We start from the raw sequence: 24719 nt of genomic DNA on the forward strand, positions 1-24719 counted from the left end.
TAGGTACCCAGGGCATAGGTGTACCCTAGGCCTCCCAGGGGCTGCAGCATGTATTATGCCACCCCTGGTCTGGCCTTCCAATCAGACACAACTGGCTGATCACTCAGCTGGGGCAAGGTCGTGTAATCACCCCTTGCTTAGATATAGTATGCCTATATCTACCCTTATATATAGACACATGTGTACCTATCAGTCACTCCTATGGCAGGCCTTAACAATCCTGGAGGCAGAGTGCTTGGTAACATGTGAGATGGTGCTCTAGCATGAGCTGAGCCTGTCTGCAGCTTTCGGAACCATGTCCTTATAGATGTTCTATGATATAGCCTACCATATACTCTTAAAGTGCCTTATAATCTTAAACGGTTATGGTAACTATGGTTGGGCTGTATCAAAACATGTCGTGTAAGGTGTCTAACACTTTGGAATAATACCCCCATACCATTTCTGGTGATGAGGATATTATTCCTCCCTTCTAGAGGGAGAGACATGTTAAAATCCTACTTTGCTGTGTAACCTCTGACCAAAGCCTCAGCATCACAAAATGGATGCTGCTGCCACGACACAAGTCTGACCTCCTGCAGCTGGGAGTGATCCCAGCCAGGGAGGCCTGGACAATAGGTTTCCTGCTTGGGGAGGTGCTAGCAGCTCCCCAGACAGCCTTTAGTGTATTGGGGCAGGGTGGGCTGAAAGGAATGAGACATGCCTGGGGCACACAAGGTGTTCCTTGCATAGTCCAGTTCAAACCGGCGCTGGGGCACTCCAGCCCCAGCTCTGGCGCGAAACTGGACAAAGGGAAGTGGGTGTAACCACCCCCTCCCAGGTCCCACCCATAAGGCGTGACCTAGCAGGTATCCCAGCCCCCCAGATTAGTATAAGAGTGGGAGTTGGGCCTCAAGACTTTAGATTATCCTGAACCTGCAAAACTGAACAGAAACTCTGGACCTTCGACATTCGACGAAAGAAGAAGACTGAAGAATCTCCCTTGTAGCCAAGGAGTGGCTACCCTGTGCAAACAGGCACCATCAAGAGACTACCCTTTGCTTTGCGACCGTTCTACGAGGAACCGACTGCAGAGCCCGACCAGAGCCTTGACTTCCAGACTTCTCCGACCCTCATCCACATCTGCAGCAGAGCTGAGATCCGTGGAGGCGACGAGCGACGTGGGACCGGCTACCTGGAAAAAGTGGCTAGTAACTTACAGCGCAGCTTCTGAGGTACCCTCGAAGTTGTGCACCGGGGATTGAGAAGCCCCAACCCCAAGCACCATCTGCACCGAAGATCAGCCCCCCACACTCCACGAGTCCTGCGTGGGGCCCTTCAGCATTTTCCTGCTTGCCGCGTCTGTCCGGTTGCTTGCCCGCTGGCTAGTGGCCTCTGTGACGACGCACCCTGAAATCTTCTGCGCTGGTTTGGCTCCTCCAGACTGGCTCCCGCTTCTCTGCAAAGAAGAAGCACCCCAGACCTTCCTGGTCTGCACCAGAAGCAAGTCCTTCGTTCTTCGTGGGTTCCGCTTGCCAAGGCTTGGTGAGTCCTAGTCCAACTTCGACGCCGCCGACAGCAAGAGCCTTCGTGGGACAGCTCGCCTCCTGGTCCTGGTCGTCCTCGACGCTTCCTGGTCCTCCTGGCTGCAGCGACAAGCTTCACCTTCACCTGCAATCTTCACGACATCGCCTGGTTCCTTCCTGGTTCCACGTGGTCACTGGCTAGTGACCTTGACTCTGTCCCTTCTGCTTGCAGGTTTCTTCTCTTCTAGATCCCAGCCTTGGGATCCACCGGACACTCTTCACTGACTGCCTGTCAGCATCTTTCTTCAGGCATCCATAGGAGTCGACGACGGAAACGACGCATCTTCACCCCTATGCACCCGCAGCCTGTGGGCTAGGTAACTTGGGTACTCCAGTGCTCATCAGGATAGTGACTATCCTAGTGTCTAGTTTTCAAGTCTCAACTTCCTAGCTACTCCGGAAGTGTCCTAAATCTACCGTTTTCTAAACTGTACTATTGCTATTGACTTTTACGCATTACGCGTGAGTGTTTCCACTCTGCACACGAATCCCGTGGGCCTACCACTTCCTAACTAACGCTAGTGTAGTGTAGCCCCAGCGATTCCCTAGGCCTAGGCCTATTCTATTTCCGTGACAGTGGTCCTTATACCACTTACTTAGTATATGGTTTGCGTGGCCCCTAGGGCCTAACTGTATTACTTACCTGTGTGACTTAATGTATGCATAAATAAGACTGTGTTGTACTTACCTCTAATCTCATAAAGAGTGCTGAGGGTTTGCTTAGAATAAATACACTTTATTTTATATATATATCTGTTGTGGTGTCCTTTCATTTGGTATTCAAGGGATTATATATGGTATCACAGCTGGCTTCACATGCCATTCAGAGTTTAGCCTAAGACTGCTCTTGTCCATGCTACCACTAGGATAGCTGGTCTATAAGGTTGACTTTACAACCAATCACCATAAGGGTATTTGGACTGATATAAGGTGTACACTATAACTAATGACATCATACATCAGGCCAACTTCTCACAAACAGCATTGCTTACCTTTCCACTCTATAGGCACATTATCACTACCTTGTACATTCTGTACCAGGGATAAGTTCAGCACTCTAAATATCGTTGCTATTATTGTTCGTTCATCAACAGAGCTATCACAATAGAATCAACAATCGTGGCCTGACTGAGACTTTGGCATCGTAAGATGGGCAATATTTATTATATAAACAGGATAACTTCCTTGTTTAGTTAGAGGAGCATTTTGCTGGCACTGGGAGGTCACCCATGCCAGGATTCCAGCCCAGCTGATTCCTGTTTACCTGATGCAAGGCATGCTGCCCCGTGCCCCACCTAGACGGGCAGCCTGATGACACTTACTCATAGGTAACAGGATGTTAGGTCACCCTACATGGATTGGCACATTTACCCTTGACACCCTAGGTTAGGTAGCGCTAGGTAGAAGTGCATAATGGAGTAGTTTCTTTTCTGTAGCTCCAGTTCTGTAGTAGGGGTATCTCTGTTATAGTCATAATCTAGTGAATAGTCCCGCCCATGTGCGTGGACCCCGGAGCAATAAACATAATCTCTTAAGTTGTCAAGCCATGCAGACCTGCATCTACACTTAAGAGAGAATTTCAAAGACAGATAATGCAGCCTATATCCACAGGCTACACTGTCCAGTACTTCAACTAGAAAAATTCCACCAACAACCACCAACAGCACTGCCTGCCCAGCTTTTTCCACAGAGAAAAAGCTGCCTCTTCCAGCAAAAGCCTCTGGAATGATAGAGAGGAAGGAATGGACAGACAAGTCCCATAGGCTGCCATTATGTGGCTCAGAACAGGATACTGTGCCTTTAAGAAAACTTTCCAGGACTTTTCCAGTATCCCAGAATGCACAGCAGGTCCCTTTTACTTTCAGTTCTTTTTGAAGGCGTAGCACGCCAGACCTGTAGCATTCCTTATATTAACATTCATCTCTCCACCGGGGAGGAGGGCGGGCGCTTATGACTATAACAGAGATACCCCTACTACAGAACTGGAGCTACAGAAAAGAAACTACTCCTTCTGTAGTAGGGGATCTCTGTGTATAGTCATAATCTAGTGAATAGAATGGCAAGCCCATCCCCACACAAAAACGGCGGTGGAGAAGATTAAAAAATAATACCACTACTGTGCGAACAAATAACGCAGCGAAGCCTGCCCAACCTGAGCATCTGCCCTGGCATCCGCGTCCAGACAGTAATGCGCAGCAAAGGTATGGACCGACTTCCAAGTGGCCGCCTTGCAGATTTCTGCAATCGGAACATTAGGCAGAAAAGCAGTCGTGGCAACTTTGCCCCTGGTGGAATGAGCCTTAGGTTTACCCCCTAAGGTCTTATTAGCCTTTTGGTAACACAACTGTATACAGGACACAATCCACCGAGAGATGGACTGTTTGGAGGTAGCAAGACCGGTCCTGACTGAGGCATAATTGATAAACAATTGGTCTGACCTACGAATATCTTTGGTCTTATCAAGATAAAACTTCAACACCCTCCAAACGTCCAGGGAATGTAGAGACCTTTCCGCTGGAGAAGAAGGATTCTGAAAAAACGTAGGTAAAGTTATGGTCTGGTTGACATGAAAATCAGATATAACCTTAGGAAGAAATTTAGGGTGAGTACGCATAACAACCTTAGCAGCATGAAATACAGTATAAGGTTCTCGGCAACACAACGCCTGAAGTTCACTCACCCTGCGGGCCGATGTAATGGCCACTAGGAATGCCTGCCTTCCAGGACAGGTGCTGCAACGAAGCCTTGTGAATAGGTTCAAAAGGCTCCTTCATCAATCTGGACAGCACCACATTCAATTCCCAGGAAGGCGAGGGAAGTCTGACAGGAGGGAACACCTTCTTCCAGCCTTCCAAAAAATCCTTGACCACAGGGATCTGAAAGAAGGAAGTCTGTGAAGGGCATTTCCTGTAAGCAGTCAAAGCAGCGAGATGAACCTTAATGGAGTGGAAATTAAGGCCAGACTGCGCCAAATGTAAAAGATATGGAAGGATGACATCTTCCTTACAGGTCGTCGGGTCAAAGTTCTTGGATTTGCACCAGATGCAGAATCTCTTCCACTTGTAAGCATAGGAAGTCCTAGTGGAAGGATGTTTAGCCTCTTTCAGTATGTCCATACAATCTTCTAGTAGATTCAAATGGCCATATTGCACTATCTCAGGAGCCATGCCGTCAAACTCAAAGACGAGAGGTTGGGATGCACCATCCGCCCCCCGAACTTCGTGAGAAGGTCCGGCCTGCACGGCAGCCGCATGTGAGGGAGGAGAGACCGGTGAAGCAGGTCCGTGAACCACCACTGCCTGGGCCATTCCGGGGCAATCAGGATCATCCGCGCCCCGGACTTGGACAGTTTGATGAGCACCGCCGGAATCAGGGGAATGGGTGGAGAAGCGTACAGAAAGCTGTTCGACCAGTCGATCCATAGCGCATTCCCCAGCGTCCCCTTCTGGTAGTACCTGGATGCGAAGTCTCGGCATTTGCTGTTTTCGGCGGTGGCGAACAGATCTACGCCTGGAGTCCCCCACCTTGCGAAGACTTCTCCTAGTACCTCATCGTTTATGACCCATTCGTGGTTCTCCTGAAGCAGCCTACTCAGCGCGTCCGCCTGAACATTCTGCACCCCCGGCAGATGCGTGGCCGTGATCATCAGTCCCCGGGCCAGAAGCCAGCGCCAGATCGCCTGCGCCTCCTGCGACAGAGTGCGCGATCTCGACCCCCCTTGCTTGTTGAGGTAATACATTGTGGTTGTATTGTCCGTCTGTATCAGCAACGAGTTGGTCTGGAAGGACGGATGGAAGGCCTTCAATGCCAAGTACTCTGAGTTCCGGGAAATTGATGTGGTACGTCGACTCCACCGGGGACCACTTTCCTTGTATCTGTAAGTCTCCGGAGTGTGCTCCCCAACCTTGGAGAGACGCATCCGTCACGATACTCGTCTCGGGAATGTCCTTGTGGAAGGGAACCCCCCTGAGGAGATTCTCCGCCGAACACCACCATCTCAGAGACTGAAGAGCATGTAGAGACAGCCGTATCTTGTCGTCCCAAGAACCATTTCTCTGATCCCATTGATCCTCCAAGCACTCCTGCAGTGGTCTCATGTGCAGCCGTGCGTGCGGAGTGAGGAAGATACAGGAGGCCATCGACCCCAGCAGCGAAGACACCTTCCTCACTGTCGCCGATGGAGCGGCCATGAGGTCCTGAGCCTTCCGAAGGAGCGCTAACCGTCTCTCCTCCGAAGGAGACACGCTTGCTGACCGTGTATCGATGGAGGCCCCCAAGTACTGTATGCACTGGACCGGAGTCGGGACAGATTTGGACATGTTGACGTGTAACCCCAGCTTGTTCAAGAGAGCGCACGTCCTCCGGAAGTGTGCCTGCGCTTCCGAAAAAGATGAGGCCTTGATCAACCAGTCGTCCAGGTACGGGTAGACAAACACATTGTTCCTTCGCAGGTGCGCCGCTACCACTGCCATGCACTTCGAGAAGGTCCTGGGAGCAGACTTTAGCCCGAATGGCAGTACTGTGTATGATATTGATTGGCGCCGACTTGGAATCGCAGGAACTTCCTGTGTTTCCGTGCAATGGGCACATGGAAGTACGCGTCCTGTAGGTCTAGGGCACAGAGCCAGTCTCCCCGTTACAGCTGAGGGTAAATCTGATGCAACGACAGCATGCAAAACTTCTCTCTGCGAATCCATTTGTTTGCTTGCCGCAAATCCAGAATGGGCCTAAACTCGTTCTTGTCCTTCTTGCGAACCAGGAAGAAAGGAGAGTACAGACCTCTTCCCCTTTGAGACAGAGGTACGTCTTCCACCGCCTTTTTCCGTAACAGGATGTCTGCCTCCGCCTGGAGCTCTCGCAGTTGATACCGCGAGCTTACCGGCAGAATCGCTGGAGGCGGCCTGATGAACCGAAGACTGTATCCATTGCAAACAATATTCAGCACCCACTTGTCCTGAGTAATTTTTCTCCACTCTGCCGGAAAAAAATTGAATGCTTCCCCCCACTGGAGTGGGTAACGGTTGCAGGGGAAGTAGACGCTCAGGGCCGAGACCCGGCCGGGCCCTTGGTAGCAGTAGCGGACTGCTGGCCCCCCCTACCCTTCTGGCGTTTCTGGAAGGGTTTACGGAACTGCTGCTGCTGGTGTTGCTGCTGTCCCGAGGCCTGGCCACGCCCTCTGCCCGCAGACCCGATCCGTCTCTGGAACGGGCACTTCTTCTTTTCTGGCTTCTCCAACCCGACAGCCGTCAGGGTCTCTGCCTCCATCTTCATGCGGGCCATCTCGTCGTCCGCATGCTGGCCGAACAGGGTTTTCCCCGAGAAAGGCAGATTGGCCACTCTATGTTGAGCCTCCGGCTTGAGCGAGGTAAGGCGAAGCCACGCGTGATGTCGTTGGTGGACGCCATGACAGTACCCATGTGCCGCCAGCAGAGACACATCCGCTGCCGCACTGATAACCTGGTTTGAGACCATCATTCCCTCGCGCAAAGTCTCCAAGAAGTCTACCATCTTGTCGCGAGGCAGCAGCTCCGCGTACTGCTGGAGAGACTCCCACAGGGCACGGTCGTAACGCCCCAACAGAGCCCCGGCACTTGCCGCCTTCATGGTGGTAGCAGCCGTCCCACAGACCTTCCTGCCCGCCGAATCTAGCCATCGGCTCTCCTTGTCGGGCGGAACTGTCGATGAAGGGGTGGTAGCATGCTGCTTCCTCGCCGCCGTCACAATGACTGAATCCGGCTTAGGGTCCGTCCTCAAAAAGGTCGGGTCCGAGTCCGGGGCCCGATACTTCTTCATGAGCCGGGAGGGGGCGGATTTCGTCACTGCCGGAGTGAGGAACAACTCCATAGCGGGCTCCACCAGTCCCGGCACGAGAGGCAGCAGGGGGCGAGACAGGTGCTTCTTGTGCAGCGTCTCGAATATCACGGACGTCGTAAGTGCCGGTACCGTCACCGTAATTCCCAACTTGGCTGCACCCCTCAGTAGTACCTCCTGGAAGGAGACCAGATCGTCAACCGGCGACACCCTCATCCCGGGCGAGTCGGACAGCGTCGGTGAGAAGTCCCTGGCAGATGATCAAGTGCGTGATCTGGATCTGCGCCTCCTGTGGCGTCGCCTCGATGTTGACGACGAACGCCCATGGCTCCTCGATCTCCCTCTCCGTCCGGAGCGGGAGCGCGATCTCCTTGGCTTCGGTCTGTCCGCCGGCCTCGCCGGGCCCGGCGACGGTGGCTTACCCTGGCGCCGCGGCCTAGGCGTTCCCTGCGGCAGCATCGGATACCTGGGCAACGAGACCGATCGTGTCGGAACCGCTTGTGGGCACGAAGGCCTGCGAGGCGGAATAGCAGGAGGAGGAGGAGGTGGAGGAGGAGGAGGAGGAGGAGGAGGAGGAGGAGGAGGAGGCGGTGGTGGTGGTGGTGGCGGCAGTGGCGGTGGCGGAGGAGGAGGCGGCGTATACACCACTGAGTACCCCGAGCCCGGGGACTCCGTCGAGGGACTCCTGGTGTCCGGGCGCCCCCTGCGCCTCCTCGACGTCAATGAATCCCTCTTCGACGTCGATCGCCTCCTTGACGTCGATCGCCTCCTTGACGTCGATCGCCTCCTTGACGTCGATCGCCTCCGTGACGTCGATCGCCTCCGTGACGTCGATCGCCTCCGTGACGTCGATCGCCTCCTTGACGTCGATCGCCTCCTTGACGTCGATCGCCTCCTTGACGTCGATCGCCCCCTTGACGTCGATCGCCCCCTTGAGGTCGATCGCCTCCTTGACGTCGATCGCCTCCTCAACGTCGACCGCGAGTGCCTCGACGGCGGGTGCCTCGACAACGAACACCACCTCGACGGCGAACGCCGCCTCGACGGCGAATGCCTCGACGGCGACCGTCTCCTCTTCGCCGACGGCGACCTCCCCTTGACGGTGAGCGCCGACGCCGGGCCTGAGCTCGACGTCGATGCCTCGACGGCGAAGTTGAAGCCGTCGACGCAGACGATGCCGAAGTCGTCGACGGCGGCCTGGTCAGCTCCCTCGACGTTGAACGTCGACGTCGCTTCTCCCCAGAGCCCTGGGGAGAAGGCGAACAGACCGTAGTCATCCCTCTCGACGCCTTAGTCGACATCATCGACGCCGGTGGAGAATGGGGGCGTTTGCCGGTCTTCCTGCCCCTGGGGAGCCCCCCAGAGGCCTCAGCATGGGCAGAATCAGCCCCTCCTGACCCACCTTCTGCCTTCAGCCTTCTGTCCTCCAGGACTTGGAGCCTGATCTTCATTCTTTCGCTCAGGGTCCTGGCTGAGAACGAGTGGCAGATCTCACACTCTTCCGGCACATGGGACTGGGGAAGGCAGCCTATACACACCCTGTGTGGATCTGACTTAGCCTTCTTCCTATCGCACTCTGGGCACTTGTCAAACAAGCCAGGCATGTTGACAACACCAGAAGGAAGTCCCAACACTAAAACACTTGAAAATTTGACAAAAATCACCAATAAACCCTTGAAAAGGGAGAGCTCAATGCTCCAGGTTCCTGCTAGCAGGAGCCGGAAAAAAGAACTGAAAGTAAAAGGGACCTGCTGTGCATTCTGGGATACTGGAAAAGTCCTGGAAAGTTTTCTTAAAGGCACAGTATCCTGTTCTGAGCCACATAATGGCAGCCTATGGGGCTTGTCTGTCCATTCCTTCTTCTCTACCATTCCAGAGGCTTTTGCTGGAAGAGGCAGCTTTTTCTCTGTGGAAAAAGCTGGGCAGGCAGTGCTGTTGGTGGAAGTTTTCTAGTTGAAGTACTGGACAGTGTAGCCTGTGGATATAGGCTGCATTATCTGTCTTTGAAATTCTCTCTTAAGTGTAGATGCAGGTCTGCATGGCTTGACAATTTAAGAGATTATTTTTATTGCTCCGGGGTCCACGCACATGGGCGGGACTATTCACTAGATTATGACTATACACAGAGATCCCCTACTACAGAAATTACAGTACTTGTACGCAAACGTATATTCTCTGCAATTAGCAAAATGGTTGAACTGTTTGTCTTTTTCACCATTCTCATAATGCTAATCACATTATTCTGTTTCCTTCTATTGATTATTGCAGCGCACATATTTTACTTGAAAATCATAATGCTTCAATAAATATTGAAACGCTTTACTGTGTATTTCTTGTGTATCTCTTTGGGTATGCATAAGTAACTAAGCGAAAGGGTTCTAGATCTGTTACCACGATTTCCTTGGGGAGTCAAGGTTTTTATGTTCTCAAGTTGCACAATCCATTTGTTACCCTGTAAGGTTAGGGGTACAGATGGTACACTGTGAGCTAGTAGGACTAAGGCCAACATATCCAGAGGGTATGCTTAGAATGAGGCTCGCACAGTTCTAAAGTTAATGAAGTTCGACAAATGCACAGTTTTACTTGAGAAAGTATAAGCCATATGACACATAGTGTGGATGATGTGTTAGGGAAGTCAGATGTGGTGAGTGATGTAAGGAGGAAGAAGAGAAACTACATGGTACCAGCGTACTTGAAGGACTATACCAAATAAAAAAAATATATGTTTATATAAAAAGTGTTATGCTTCATATAAATGTAATTTGTCTATCTTTGTAATATTTATTTGTACACATTGACATAGTGAATATATATGATTAGCAATTGTGAAGGTGGGAGTAGTTTCTCATTCTTAGAACACAATGTAATTTGGTTAGTGATGAAATGGTCTGTCAGTTCAAAGGAGGCTATTGGACAAAGCAGAAATATATGGATTGGCTGAGGTCATTACAGAACAGCTTAATAAACCTACTACTTAAAGCAACAAGTGAAGGAATAATCATTTTGCAACCCCATTATAATTATCTGCATCACACATACACCCTCTTCCCCCCCACAGAGCAACTGGGGAAAATACATCAGAGTGCATAGCCTAGGTGCCACTAGGGCGAAATACAAAGGTGAAAAACCTATTTATGGTATGGAAATGTTCTATTTACCAGATGTTTTGGGGAGCTATTACCCAAGTGCTTAAAGATATCACTGGAACTCAATTAGGACTGATCCTGCTCTCATGTTTGTTGGGAAAATTCACACATATTAAAACACTAAACACCCCTCTAGTTTTCTAAACCTGACCTTAGTGTTGGCAAAGTGGCATGTAGTCAGGTCTTGGAGAGTCTCCAGGTCAACTAATATGAAAGTGTGGTTGAAAGATGTAACTAAGTGGGCCAATGTTGAGATTGGAATGAGCGTGCAAATATGGAAACAGACAGGCAAAGGTGACTCTCATAATGCATGGGATTACTTTTGAGTGACCATGGAGGGATTGACAGATAAGTACTTGCAGTAAAGTACAATATTCATAGCACACTATGTTATGTTGAATGATATGTTAAAATTAATTTTTAAGCGCATGTACACCGATGGGTTTATTGGCGCTAATATAGGAGTAGTTGAGCCCTGGTAGATCTATTCAGAAGCCTGGACAAAGAGCCATGTCTTAAGAAGTCTCCTGAATACAGGTAAGTCTGTGAAAGATCTGACTTCATAGGGGAGAGCATTCCAGAAGTGTGGAGCCAACACTGCGAACCTAGTCTCTTCTGTTTATAAGGAGGAATGACCAGTAAATTCAAGTGGGCAGATCTCAGATTGCTTGTGGGTACATGTCTCTTAATAAGATTAGAGACAAATTTTGGGCCCACATCCTGTAGGGATTTAAAGATGAGGCACCCAATTTTAAAAGCCCAGCGTTCTGGTATTGGGAGCCAGTGGAGCTGCCGCATAAGGGGGGTTGCATGTTGCCATCTTGGTTGATGGAAGATCAGTCTGGCAGCCTGGTTCCTGACTAGATATGCAGGCAACCCGAGGTATATTGGGCCCGATTCACAAAAGTAATCTGAGACAAAATCCTAACTTTACGACTTTCAGTATTCACAGAAGGCATTTAGGAGCACTAAAGTTAGGATTTTGTCTCAGTCAATCTTAAATTTAACTTAAGCCCAAAACTTCAGATTGACTGAGAGAAAATCCTAACTTTAGTGCTCCTAAATGCCTTCTGTGAATACCGAAAGTCGTAAAGTTAGGATTTTGTCTCGGATTACTATTGTTAATTGGGCCCAAAGAGTTTGCGTAGTTTAGATGGGAGATGACCAGGGCTAGGACAACCTGCACCAGTGCTTCTCTAGTAAGGAATCTACTGATTTTCCTAATCCTCCTTAACTGGAAGAATCCGGTAGAGACTGCTATTCCGATCTGGGACTTAATAGATAAATCCTTGTTTATTCTGACCCCGAGGCTCTTTGTTGAAGGGGATGGAACTTGAGGACAGCCCAACTCTGTAAGCCAAAAGTGTGAGCTCCAGGGGTTCTGAGTGCCACCAGTCAACATCAGTTCAATTTTGTCCGGGTTTAGCTTCAGATGGTTGCTATTCGTCCGGTTACTGATGTACAGCAAGGTAGCCTGAAAGTCAGAGATGGACTTGGATGTGTTATTGATGGTGAATATAAGTTGTAGCAAAAGACACTCAATTGATGGATGGAATGCAGAACAAATCAAAACATTCACCCCCAGTCAAGAGATGTGTGTTAAATCGATCACTCTTTTGCTCAACATGCCACCGCAGTTTAGATCTGGCCATATGCAAATCAGTCTTGACCCTGTGCCTCATGGGAACAGTTCAGTCCGAACTGCCAAGACAGGTTCTCCCTGACCCAAAAAGAAGCATCCTAGGACCAGTTTCGGGGTTTTGCATACAAGGGAGGACCTTGCTTTGCAGTTCAGGCTGGACTGTTCCCATTGGGTACAGGGTCAAGACTGATTTGCATATGGCTGGATTCAAACTGGAATGGCACGGTGAGCAAAAAACAATGGATTTAGGCCCAGATATCTCTACTGGGGTGAATGTATGACATTGTTATGCATTCTGTCCATCAATTGTTGTTTTTGCGTTTGTCACCCCGAGTTGGGTGGGTATGCCCCGACGTGGGTCCCATGCTCTGCATGCCACTTGAGCCAAGCTATCCTAGCTGATGAGGGCTGAAACCACAAAACCGGTCCTAGGATGCTTGTTTCACGTTCAGGGAGAACCTGGCTTGGCAGTTCGGGCTGGACTGTGCCCATTGGGCACAGGGTCAAGACTCATTTGCATATGGCTGGATTCCAACTGGAATGGAATGGTGAGCAAAACAATGATGGATTTATGCCCAGATCTCTGTACTGGGGTGACTGTATGACATTGTTCTGCATTTTGTCCATCAATTGCTGTTTTTGCGTTTGTTACCCCGAGTGGGACGGGTATGCCCAGATGTACGTCCCGTACTGTCCATGCCACTGAAGTCAAGCTACCCTGGCTGATGACGGGTGAAACCCCAAAAACAGTCATAGGATGCTTGTTTCCAGTCCAGGGAGGACCTGGCTTGGCAGTTCGGGCTGGACTGTTCTCATTGGGCACAGGGTCAAGACTGATTTGTATTCAAACTGGAACGGAATGGTGAGCAAAAAAACTATGGATTTAGGCCCAGATCTCTGTACTGAGGTGAATGTATGACATTGTTCTGCACCTGTCCATCAATTGTTGCTTTTGCGTTTATCACCCCGAGTGGGACGGGTATGCCCAGACGTGCGTCCCGTGCTCTCCATGCCACTGGAGTCAAGCTATCCTGGCTGATGAGGGGTGAAACCCTGAAATCCGTACTAGGATGCTTGTTTCCAGTCCAGGGAGGACCTAGCTTGGCAGTTCGGGCTAGACTTTTCCCATTGGGCACAGGGTCAAGGCTGATTTGCATATCGCTGGAATCTTACTGGAATGGCATGGTGAGCAAAAAAATTATGGATTTGGGCCCAGATTTCTGTACTGGGGTGAATGTATGATATTGTTCTACATTTTGTCCATCAATTGTTGTTTTTGCGTTTGTCACCCCGAGTGGGACGGGTATGCCCAGACATGGGTCCCGTGCTCTTCATGCCACTGGAGTCTAGCTATCTCGGCTGATGAGGGCTGAAACCCTGAGACCGGTCCTAGGATGTTTGTTTCCAAACCAGGGAGGACCTGGCTTGGCAGTTCGGGCTGGACCGTTCCCAGTGGGCACAGGGTCAAGACTGATTTACCTATGGCTGGATTCAAACTAGAATGGCATGGTGAGCAAATAAAAAATGGATTTAGGCCTAGATCGCTGTACTGGGGTGAATGTATGACATTGTTTTGCATTCTGTCCATCAATTGTTGTTTTTGAGAATATAAGTTGTAGGTCATCTGAAAAGTTAAAGGCATTCACCTTACGTGTCCTTAAGGATCGGATCAAAGGGAGTAGGTATAAGTCAAACAAATGCGGGGATAATGAAGATCCCTGTGGCACTCCACAATTGGTCGTGACCTCAGGAGAGATTCATTGAGACAGACGAACAAATTGAGACCGATTTTCCAGGAAAGATATGACCCAATCAAGGGCTGGACCCTGGAATCCTGCGTCTCTGACCCGGTCCACCAGAATTCCATGGTCGACCGTGTCAAAAGCCACAGGAAGATCTAGCAGCACCAGGGCCTGAGGGGTGCCCTCATCAGCTTTCCTTCTTAATTCATCTAATACTGACAGAATGACCATCTCCATAGATTGAGATGGACGAAATCCCGCTTGATGGGAGTCAAGGAACTAAGATTGTTCAATGAATGAGCACAAGCAGTTCGCTACATGGGATTCCAGTATTTTACTGCAAGGCAGTGTTTGGGAACCCACTGGGTTAGTTAAAAGACCCCTCACACACCAACCTGGTTGGCGTCATGCTTCATCATTGTGGTCCCAACCAGGTGGCCGAATGCTCCCCGGTTGTGCTACGACGCCTGATTACAGCGGAGCTGGTGTGGTGCAAAAGTGTGATGTGATGTGGATTAAAAATACCTCTGAGAATCCTTGCCGTTCTAATTTTATTACTAGCGGGTCAGGATATGGTTAAAACATTATACGTGATGCAACTAGAAAAGAAATAATTATCTTATAGTTGCATGTGTGGTGGGTCTACATGTTTCAGCCCGCAAGGTAATCTATGTGGGGCTTTTTTCAGGACCAGTGAAAGTGGTGAGTGGCAAAGTGAGTAGTGCCACTATTTCGGTCTCCCGTAGTCACCACCATCCGGGACTACGGGAGACCGAAATAGGTGCAAGGCGGGTGACGCTCTGAAACTAAAGTATGACAGAGGAGCGCACTCCTCCCAAGCCCCGAGCAGCGAACAAGCTCAGGCATAGTGTCTTTTTTCTCTTTGGTGTCCGCAAGTACGCAGACACCTGGTCCACACACCTTAGCGAGTGTGTAGGTACAAACATTTTTTTCACTTTTCACGTGGCACTACTCACTTTGCCACTCACCACTTTCACTGCACCATCTGCAAAGAAGATCAGCTCCCCACACTTCACGTGTTCTGCGTGGGGCCCTTCTGCACCTGTGTTGCTCGACGTGTTGTCTGGTTGCTGGCCCGTTGGCTAGTAGCCTCTGCGACGAGGAACCTTTACTTTCAACTTGCTGGTCCGGCTCCTCCAGACTGGCACCCGCTCCTCTGTGAAAGAGAAGCACCCCAGACCTTCCTGGTCTGCACCAGAAGCAAGTCCTCCATCCTGCGTGGGTTCCGCTTGCCAAGGCTCGTTAGGTCCTGACTCGACTTCGACGCCGCCGACAGCAAGAGCCTTCGTGGGACAGCTCACCTCCTGGTCCTGGTCGTCCTCGACGTCTCCTGGTACCCGTGGCTGCTGCGACAAGCTTCACCTCTTCACCTGCATCTTCACGACATCGCCTGGTTCCTTCCCGGCTCCTGGCTGGTGACCTAGACTCTGTCCCTTCTGCTTGCAGGTTCCTTCCTTCTTGATCCCCACCTTGGGATCCACCGGACACTCTTCACTGACTGCCTGTCAGCAACTTTCCTTCAGGCATCCATAGAAGTCCACGACGAAACTCGACGCAAGTTCACACCTATGCACCCGCAGCCCGTGGGCTAGGTAACTTGGGTACTTCGGTGCTCACAACGGTATTGACTATCCTAGGGTCTAGTTTCCGAGTCTCGACTTTCTAGCTATACCAGAAGTGTCCTAAAACTGCTTATTTCTAACTGCTAGTGATTCTATCGACTTTTACGCATTACGCGTGAGTGTTTCCACTCTGCACCTGAATCCCGTGGGCCTCCCACTTCCTAACTGTTGGTAGTATAGTGTAGCCCCAGCGATTCCCTAGGCCTAGGCCTATCCTGTGTTCGTGACAGTGGTCCTTATACCACTTACTTAGTATATGGTTTGCGTGGCCCCTAGGGCCTAACTGTATTACTTACCTGTGTGACTTAATGTATGCTTAAATAAGACTGTGTTGTACTTACCTCGAATCTCATAAAGAGTGCTGAGGGTTTGACTAGAATAAATACACTTTATTTTATATATATATCTGTTGTGGTGTCCTTTCATTTGGTATTCAAGGGATTACATATGGTATAACAGCTGGCTTCACATGCCATTCAGAGTTTAGCCTAAGACTGCTCTTGTCCATGCTACCACTAGGATAGCTGGTCTATAAGGTTGACTTTACAACCAATCACCATAAGGGTTGTTTGGACTGATACAGGGTGTACACTAGAATTAGTGACATCATATATCAGGCCAACTTCTCACAGCAGAGAAGTAACTGGCCTTAGTGATTTGAATCGCTTTCTTATAGTCCTTAAATTGAGCTAGGTATGAGACTTTCTTATCGGGGGAGTAGTTCCATCACTACCCCCTTTCTAATTAGCAGAGGGCCAGTTTTGGGATTTTTAGGTCGTCAGAGAAACATCTCTGTGCCTCATGGCACCTTGCAACTCTAATTATACTATATGGAATATGGGGTTGTCAGGAGATGTTGTTTGATCGGATGACAGAGATAGGGCCGTGGCCAGTTAGGTTCAAGACATCAGGTGCTAATCACTGTCTTGCCAAAAGTAAAAGCAATGTAAAACTCTGCGACGTGTAGTTGAAATGTATGCCAATTATTCAGTTTACGACTATAATAAATCAAAGGGGAATGTTTTCTGATCTCCTTCGATTTTCTTAGTGGCTACATCGAACAGTAGGTAAGGTAAATAATACAAGCTAGAGATATCTTGCCGATATTGGTACAATATTGGCATTTGAAACGCAGTCCCAATTTTAGCACTGCATCTAAAATGTTGGCATGAGTATTAGAGGATACGTTACCATGCCTCATAATTATTTTTCCTGTCTTCTAGCTTCTAACATTAGGGTGTTATAATACATTTTTTAACGTTATAACTATGATTTCCAAGTTGCTTTGAACATACAGCCAAGACTGGTCTTCAAAAATTATACTTTACATTCATAGGACTCAAAATGATATGCTTCTGTGAGGAGATTTGCTCCCTGTTCTCCCTTCCAAGGGTCCGATTCCGATCAGGGTCGGAAGGGCACCGAACGCGATCCGGCCGGAAAAACTACGAGCCGTACGCGTGTTTTCCAGCTGACTCGTGCAGCTGTACGAGCAAGCAAGTACGATGCGAGCTACGTGAGATTCATCGACCGAGTCGTTTCCGGGTCCGAACTGCTCCATACGTCTCGGTCGGAAGCTAACCGTGGCGTGCAATGGATGCGATTTACAACCGAGCCAGTCCAATGCACACGTGGGACAGCCTGTGCGAGCCGGAGTGTCCAGCTCGCAAAAGCTCCCGGAGTCACCCACAGCCCTACGACTCGGACACAGGGGGAGACCTATGGGTCTCCCCAACACAGGCATGTACGGTGCAGATGGCACTGAAGCGTACCCACTGTAGGGGGCGCACTTGTTCGAGACGTACCCATTCAGTCAATGGGAGCGCATGTACGCGTCGTACAACTGGCTCCCATTGACTTCTATGGGAGTCCGACCGAACCGAGTCCGACAGCATACGTGCGCATCGTACTCACTCGGTCGGACTGTAGGGGTCCAGCTCGGTCAGAAAACACTCCGGATCCGACTCGGTCGTGGTGCTTTCCGACCCGGATCGGAATCAACCCCCAAGCGTGAAAAAACCCACAATCTAAACTTATGTTGATTAGACACTAGTTGGTCCCTTACTTTGAAGTTAACTTCCAAGGGCTTAAAATGGATCAAATTGGAGATCTTTCTTGGAGATTATTTATAAAAAAGATTAACAGATTTATTCTAATATTTTCCTATAAGAGTGTTCATTTTGGTTTTGACTGGTCCTTTTCTTAAGTAGCATGTTCTTTAACTAATAATGATGCATTTTGGATAAAGATTAAAAAAACATAGTGGGAGCACAGTGTGAACAAAATGATGCCTATGCAAATGTTGTGAGGAAACACATTCCGTTTGCACCAATGCTCATTATATTACTTTGATTTTAAAAGCATACATTTTGATTTTTTGATTTTTGTTTGGCCACATTTGCCTTTAGTGATATATTTTTAGGTATAGGCTTGACAAAGGGCATTTCACAGCCTGAGACATACGGTGTATTGTTTTGGTAAAGAACTAATGTTAAAGTTTGAGTCAATTAAGTGTATGGATATATGACGGTCTCTGTTTAGCAAAATGGAATGATTCGACAAAGGATGGGCAATTAAAACAAGAAAATGTGAAATAAATTATTAACAAGGAGCATCTCTGTGGTCTTGATGGATTCATCAGTTAGGGAGATTGTTCAACATTTGTTGGTCTTATGCAAAATGGTCTTGTGGTCTTATGGAAGGATGTCCTCTCCTGATTAAAAAGGATACACACTGGCAGGGAGGTTCTAGTAAAAATCATACATGCATAGTAAGATCAACCAGCAGCAGATTTATTATATATTTGATAGCCAGATCTGCCTTCAGCAAGTACATTTTAACCATATGAAAAAATCATGGCATCAACAGAACAGAATATAATAGCTAAATCAGTATTTGAAAGATTGTTTTATTATGTTCTATAATACAACATTGACATGCTCCAGTGGATATATTACCTTTCGAATGAATCATTTACATGGACTTACATTTTCAATATATTATTTATATCACATGTCATTTACACAAACTTACATTTGGATCAAATTTGTTTTCAATAATGTGTATTAAATCTGAGTCTATGTAGTTACATGTTGCGGTCTTTATTACAGGTTCAGGATCAAACAACTAGATGGGCAGAGAGTAGCAAGTAATATTTTCCTTTATTGAAATTACATTTAATTTAAGGACAGGTTTTTAAGATGATATAAGAAGCTGCTAATTAAATTCATATTTATTTGAATTTCGAGCACTTTACGAACAGGTAATTAAATTGATATGGGGCAATATATATATATATATATATATATATACATACACAAAATACATTATATTTAGAAACAGCTTGATTTAGTGAGATAGGTGCAAAGGGTGGCAGTAATTTAAAGGGAATACATTAATTATATTCTAATTTAAAATATAATTATTTTTAACAACTTACTCTAATTTAAATAATTTTCATTACATTTTAACAAAAAAATCTTTTTTTGAGCAATTAATAATAGTGATATAGGTACAAAGGTGGGCAATACATTAATTTGAGATCAAATATTAACATTTTATTTATAACATACAATTCTATCATAAAATTGTTATAAAAAAATATTGTTTGGTTTTAGATCCGGATTAAAAATGTGCCAACCAAAAATAATAAATTAAAGATTAACACTGTAGTTACAGTAAAAAAAAAACAGTAGATGGCAATGTTGCTTCTTTAAAATGTCTATAATTTGCACTGCTATATAAAATGTGATGTAAATATTTGTGTTTTAAATGTAATTTTCAAAGAGGTACATTACAATGCGGTGCAAATGTTGGCATTGCCATTGATGCATTGTAATGTACCTATACGTAAATGATTTCATTCAAACATCTGATATCCGACTCAGAGGTCACAGCTAGGGACTTGCAGCAAGCATAATCATTGATGATGACATGTTGTGCCTTTTTCTGTAAGGCAGGGCTCTTTGCTGTACCTATTATGTTAGCAAGGGAAGCTTGCTGATGCCTATGTAAGGGGGTGAAGCTTGCACTGCTGAACGCCAGATAGAGCCTGTTCAGAGTGTGAGGGAAACTCGTACTGTTATTCCACAAATAAGAGGTAGAGAAGAGGGAGAACAGAGGGGGGCTCATCCTCCACAAACTAAACACAAATTACACAAATTAGAGATCCCTACACTCTGGACTGTGTATATAAATGTATAAGGAGTGGTTCCGGGGAGTGTGATTCCAGACCTGACGAAAGCCACAGGGAAGGGTGTCAGAAACATGTTGACCAGATCATAGGAGGAAGTTAGGGCAGCGGTACCCCCAAGAACTTTCCACTTTTTTCTTTGCCATTTGTAATCATACAGCCTGGAGCATCTATTAAAGTAAGTTGCTATTAGCCAGATAATTGTACCCAACCCCACCCCCCAACTCCTATTATCTTACAAAGAGTTTGATATTATTCAGTGCTACAGTATAGCTCATTGACTGCAGCATGCCCTGTGCTGCAGTGGAGCAGGAAGAAACCCAATGGTGAAGCATGCCACCAAGTGGCAACACTGGTGGGTGAAGGGTTCTATATATATATAAATAAGCGTTTTTTGCTTGCTTAAGAATGTGGCCTACACAGTCCATATGGTAGAGCAGGGCTTTCTAATTTGTGGGAAGCTTGTACTCTACTGCTGCTCATGCGGTGCTTGTTCTGGGAGGGAGTAAAGCTTGCACTGAAGTGTTGTAGCGATGCTGCTTAGCAAGAAGATTTCTAACCAAAGGCAGAACTACTCCTTGACCCTAAGTTGCTCACCCTCTAACCTCACACTTCTCCCATTCAAATCTGCACTTCACCTATACCATGTGATGCTCCTTTCCCTGGACCCCGACCCCTCATGCCCTGTCAGAACCTCCATTCCTCCCTTCCCCTTGCCTGTGCTGATGATCACCAAAACATAACCCTTCACCACTACCCTTTTGTCCATGTGCTACTACTCCTACTTAAACCCTCCACTGTTTCAGCCCCACCAAATGCATCCTAGAACCCAGCTCTACATACTTTCTGTTATGTGTTTGGAATTTGACATAAAACTAAAGTTCTTAAGGTGTACCATATACTTGTTTCAGGGTGCATAGGTGGAAGGCCATGAGGAATATAACATTTCAACTATAAATAACCACCACTAAAGGGTATCATGCATATTTCAAAAACTCATCCTCGCACAGAGACTCCACCCAGCCGAAGAATTATCTTCATGGCCCAAACCGACTCATCTACACATATAATTCAAATAAATTGAAATGCAAATGCAATTAGATAACTCTCTGAGATAATCTTTCTCACTTTCCTATTTTTACAAAAACAGGCCACCTCAAATGAATTCAACAGGATCACAGACAGTATGGATCTGATTATACCCTCTTCAAGGACTAAACAGTTTGTGTGGTATGGTTCATTTTATTATGCAACCCTTCAGTTGCAAGTCTGATTTTGGATAATGTGATTGTCAGACTATTGGTTACGAATACTGATAATATTGAAACATCATACTTTTGAGGGACTTATGGCATTCTTATAATGTATATAACATTATCAGTTCCTTACCAGGACTTCAAAATTAATATTGTCCATCACAGCCTTCCACTGATTGGAATATTTGATATTGAAAGGATCGAATGTTAGTGTTTGCATTGGGATAACAAGCCCATCAACCCGTCGTATTACATCGTCAATCCTCTTTGGATCCCCGGTGACCGCTTTCAGTTCTGGGCCAAATATGTTATAAAACTCCTCAAGAATCTGTAGATTTAAGAAAAACATCTTTTAGATATACTCGGAAACTTTAACTCCATATCGGCTTCCTGAACAGGAGGTTGGTCATAATTCTTGAGATGTATTAAACTTGTATTTTTAGATAATTTTGTCATTACCCATCATATTTTTGAGATGCAAAAGTGATACAGGTTGCACTCTTACCTGCAAGGTGTTGAAAAGATCTTGGCAGATTCCTGCCAAATAATCTGTTTTCTCAAACAGGCGTTTCCTATCAAACTCCCATCGCTGGTCTCTGCCTGAAGCTTCAATTTTTGCCCGCACTTCAAAGTATGTATTTTTCCATGTCTCTAGACTGTGTTTGGCCTCCATGGTCTTTAATTTGGCAGCTTGCCTGTTTTCTCTACAAATCAAGTGAAACAGTTTTAATTTTGTTAAAACAATTGCAAGGTGTCTTCCATCCATAATTAGAACTATAATCTTTTATTCATGCTCCACAGCTACAGTTCATTATGCCACACATGCACTGGCAAACACACAGGGCCACTTGTGCTAATGAACTGTTGACATATGCTTTAATAATAAATTACTTATCTGACACCAGGATTCATAACCATTGATGTCTTTTAGAGACTTACAATATTATTACTTAAAAAGGCCATACAGTCTTTCAGTATTTTTGTAGTGCATCACTGAATATCTTTCACAGAAATAGATACTTACAATAGAGTATGATGGAAAAACTAGCTGTCATATGGGATTAATACGGACGCTTAGGCTTAGTAGGTTCTTGGCAACTGCTTGCCCCATTTGGCTCTGAGCTCTGCCATGTATGTTAACAAAGAGGGAGCTTTCTTCCAGAATAGTATTGTCTTCCTTAGGATCGTCTTTCCAGACATATATCTCACAAGAATGTGTCAATAATCTTCAGGTTTGGGGAGGTAAGAGTCAATAAGTGAAAGAGTGTCTATGTTTTGGCATAAAAGTAGGGATCGTGTACAATCAAATATGACCTTATCCCTCCTATGACTATCTATCACCATCTCATTAGTGAATTCTTCACTGAGAATGGCATAACTGATGATGAGAATAAAAATATGGCCATTGATTACTGCTAAATATCAACAATGGCTGTATTGTTGTCAATGAAAAGAAATCTCTTGTGATAATGGACCAAGTGAGAAAAGAGAATAAATATGGAAACCTTTCTAAATGGAACACCCCCTATAAAGAGTGTTCTAAATAAATGGTCCAGAAATAAATGAGTCCACAATGAGGGGTTAGTAAAGTTTGGCCCACATTCTTACTTGAGCTAGTGGCACTGGAGAAATCATATCTCCTGGAGTTGTAGCATGAGGCTCGCTAACTCTCTTTTTCCTTTTCCAGGCCTTTCCAAAGCATCTCTAGAAGCATGAGCCCTAGTTTATCTTTCTTTCAAAGGCTTTCTTGTTCTGGAAACATTCTTTCTCCAAAGATGTAAGTCTCCACACTCCCATATCTTCTAATGAAAAAAGTGGAAAATATCTTCTAAATCTAAAACACCCTCCTTAAATCCTCCAAGTAACAAAAGAAGCACCTCACTGCTGCATTACCTCTGAAATATTTCAATCAAGGTAAGAATGATGACAGTTTGAAAACTATCTGAAAATTCCATTTATCTGTGTGCATTTTATTTATTTAATCAACAATAGGTGACTACATTTATTTTTTTGTAAGAGCCACACTTATATTGAAAGGTAATATTATATTTACTCAGACTAACTGTACCTGTTGGGAATCAATTTTGGAGTAAAGGTAGTCTAACTTGTAACCAGGCCTGAGTAACATGAATTTAATTTTATTAACATGCTTCGTCAGTGTTCTTTTACTCTCCTCTTCGTGTTTCTTATTGTGTGCCTCATTAGCTAGAATAGGCCTACTGTATACTGTATTAGACTGATGGTTAGCTGGACCCTAATAAGAAACTGACTTTGGACAAGGAGACCTAGATGGTGGGAGAGATCCTCCTGTACCAGGCAGATCAGACCAATGTTAAATCCAAGGTCTCCCAGACGGTTGCTCCTCTGTTCGGCGCTTGTAAACTGGAGAGTTTTTCTGCCCCAGAGAATGGTCCTTCTCGATTTGTCCATTTGGTGGGAAATGATATGGAGAGTCTTCTATCAGTTTCTTTTGTGCTTTAATTATGTGCTCCTTGAAATAGTTTAATAGACCTACTACTAATTGGGGTCGAAACGTCGACTGTGTTACCGTCCTGTGCCAATTTGGCCACCAGTGCTTTTTCACTGTGGCATTGTTTCAAACGATGGCCTTGTATATGTTATTATTTAACTAAAAAGCTGAATGAAGCCATTTTCATTTTCCAAACCATATTGTGATGGATATATTCTCACTACCTTTCCTTTCACTTTCTCAACCCTCACTAAGTGCACACAACGTCTTCCCCTCCTCCTCTGAGTGGGGTACATCTGGGATACACTGTTTACCAGATGAATTACTGGATCGTGATTATTTCATCCTGTTCAATCCCAACGTTACGTAAGAAGTGCCTTGTCCTTGACTCATGCTGATTTGGTTCAACATGGTTACATAGTACAGTAACAGGCTCACCTGTTCTTAGGGGACTCATGATTTTACTGGGGTTCTCATATTCATATGATTTAGGCGAATGATGTGTGCATCTTACAATATGTAAAGATACTTACTTAAGCAGAGTTCGAATGTTGAGAACTTTGCAGACTCTTTCAGCTATTTCCCAAGCAATGCGTTCCATTAATGGTACCATCCTTTCATCCTTATTATAATGTCGTGAGATAATCCACACCATCCGTATGGCATTCATCATGGAAGGAATCGTATCAACAACTATGTTGAAGCCAGTACCGTGAGTCAAATTCTGAAAAAAGTGCAAATATGCAACTGTAATAGCTATGGTTCTAGACATTTAAATGCAATTTCAATGTGGCTCTGCATTACAATACAATGCACAAGTTAAATATTAACAAACACAGCTTAAATATCTCATAGATGTTGGTAACTAAAGCATCAAATTATTAGGAGTCTGATTCTTTAAAAAAACAAGCATTGGCATAGCCAATAGGTCTCGCCTTAGAGATCTAATACGTTTTTAGCCATGCAGCACATTATCCTGGGTGCTACAACATGTACTGTTCTGTAATATGGATACTTTGACACTAATAGGCATATTATAGGACTGCATTCTGAAGTACTTAAAGTGTTTTTTTGTGCAACTAATATTAGCTTTGTCTGTGCTGTCAAGGTAGGGTAACAGTTGTGTAATGCCATAGTTGGAGAGATGTGTTTAACTTGTAATTTGGAGGTCAGATTTTGCCAGACTAGCTCAGCCTTACATAATTTTAAGGTTGATAACATGAGTAGAACTATATAAGGTGAAACAACACTG

The 24719-nt window shown here is 46.1% G+C and overlaps 1 protein-coding gene across 1 annotated transcript in view; it reads right to left on the reverse strand.

Annotated features, from left to right (window-relative positions):
- The window catches only part of DNAH10 (dynein axonemal heavy chain 10), a 1995301-nt gene that overhangs the window by 1615516 nt on the left and 355066 nt on the right, over positions 1 to 24719 (reverse strand). Inside the window, exons 9-11 of the mRNA XM_085636177.1 lie at positions 24001 to 24191; positions 21503 to 21701; positions 21131 to 21325 (exon numbers count right to left, since the gene is read on the reverse strand). Coding sequence (XP_085492303.1) covers positions 21131 to 21325; positions 21503 to 21701; positions 24001 to 24191 — 585 coding nt within the window. The remainder of the gene's footprint in view (positions 1 to 21130; positions 21326 to 21502; positions 21702 to 24000; positions 24192 to 24719) is intronic.

Source organism: Triturus cristatus, chromosome 11 (genome assembly GCF_964204655.1).
Source record: "Triturus cristatus chromosome 11, aTriCri1.1, whole genome shotgun sequence".
Taxonomy (NCBI): domain Eukaryota; kingdom Metazoa; phylum Chordata; class Amphibia; order Caudata; family Salamandridae; genus Triturus; species Triturus cristatus.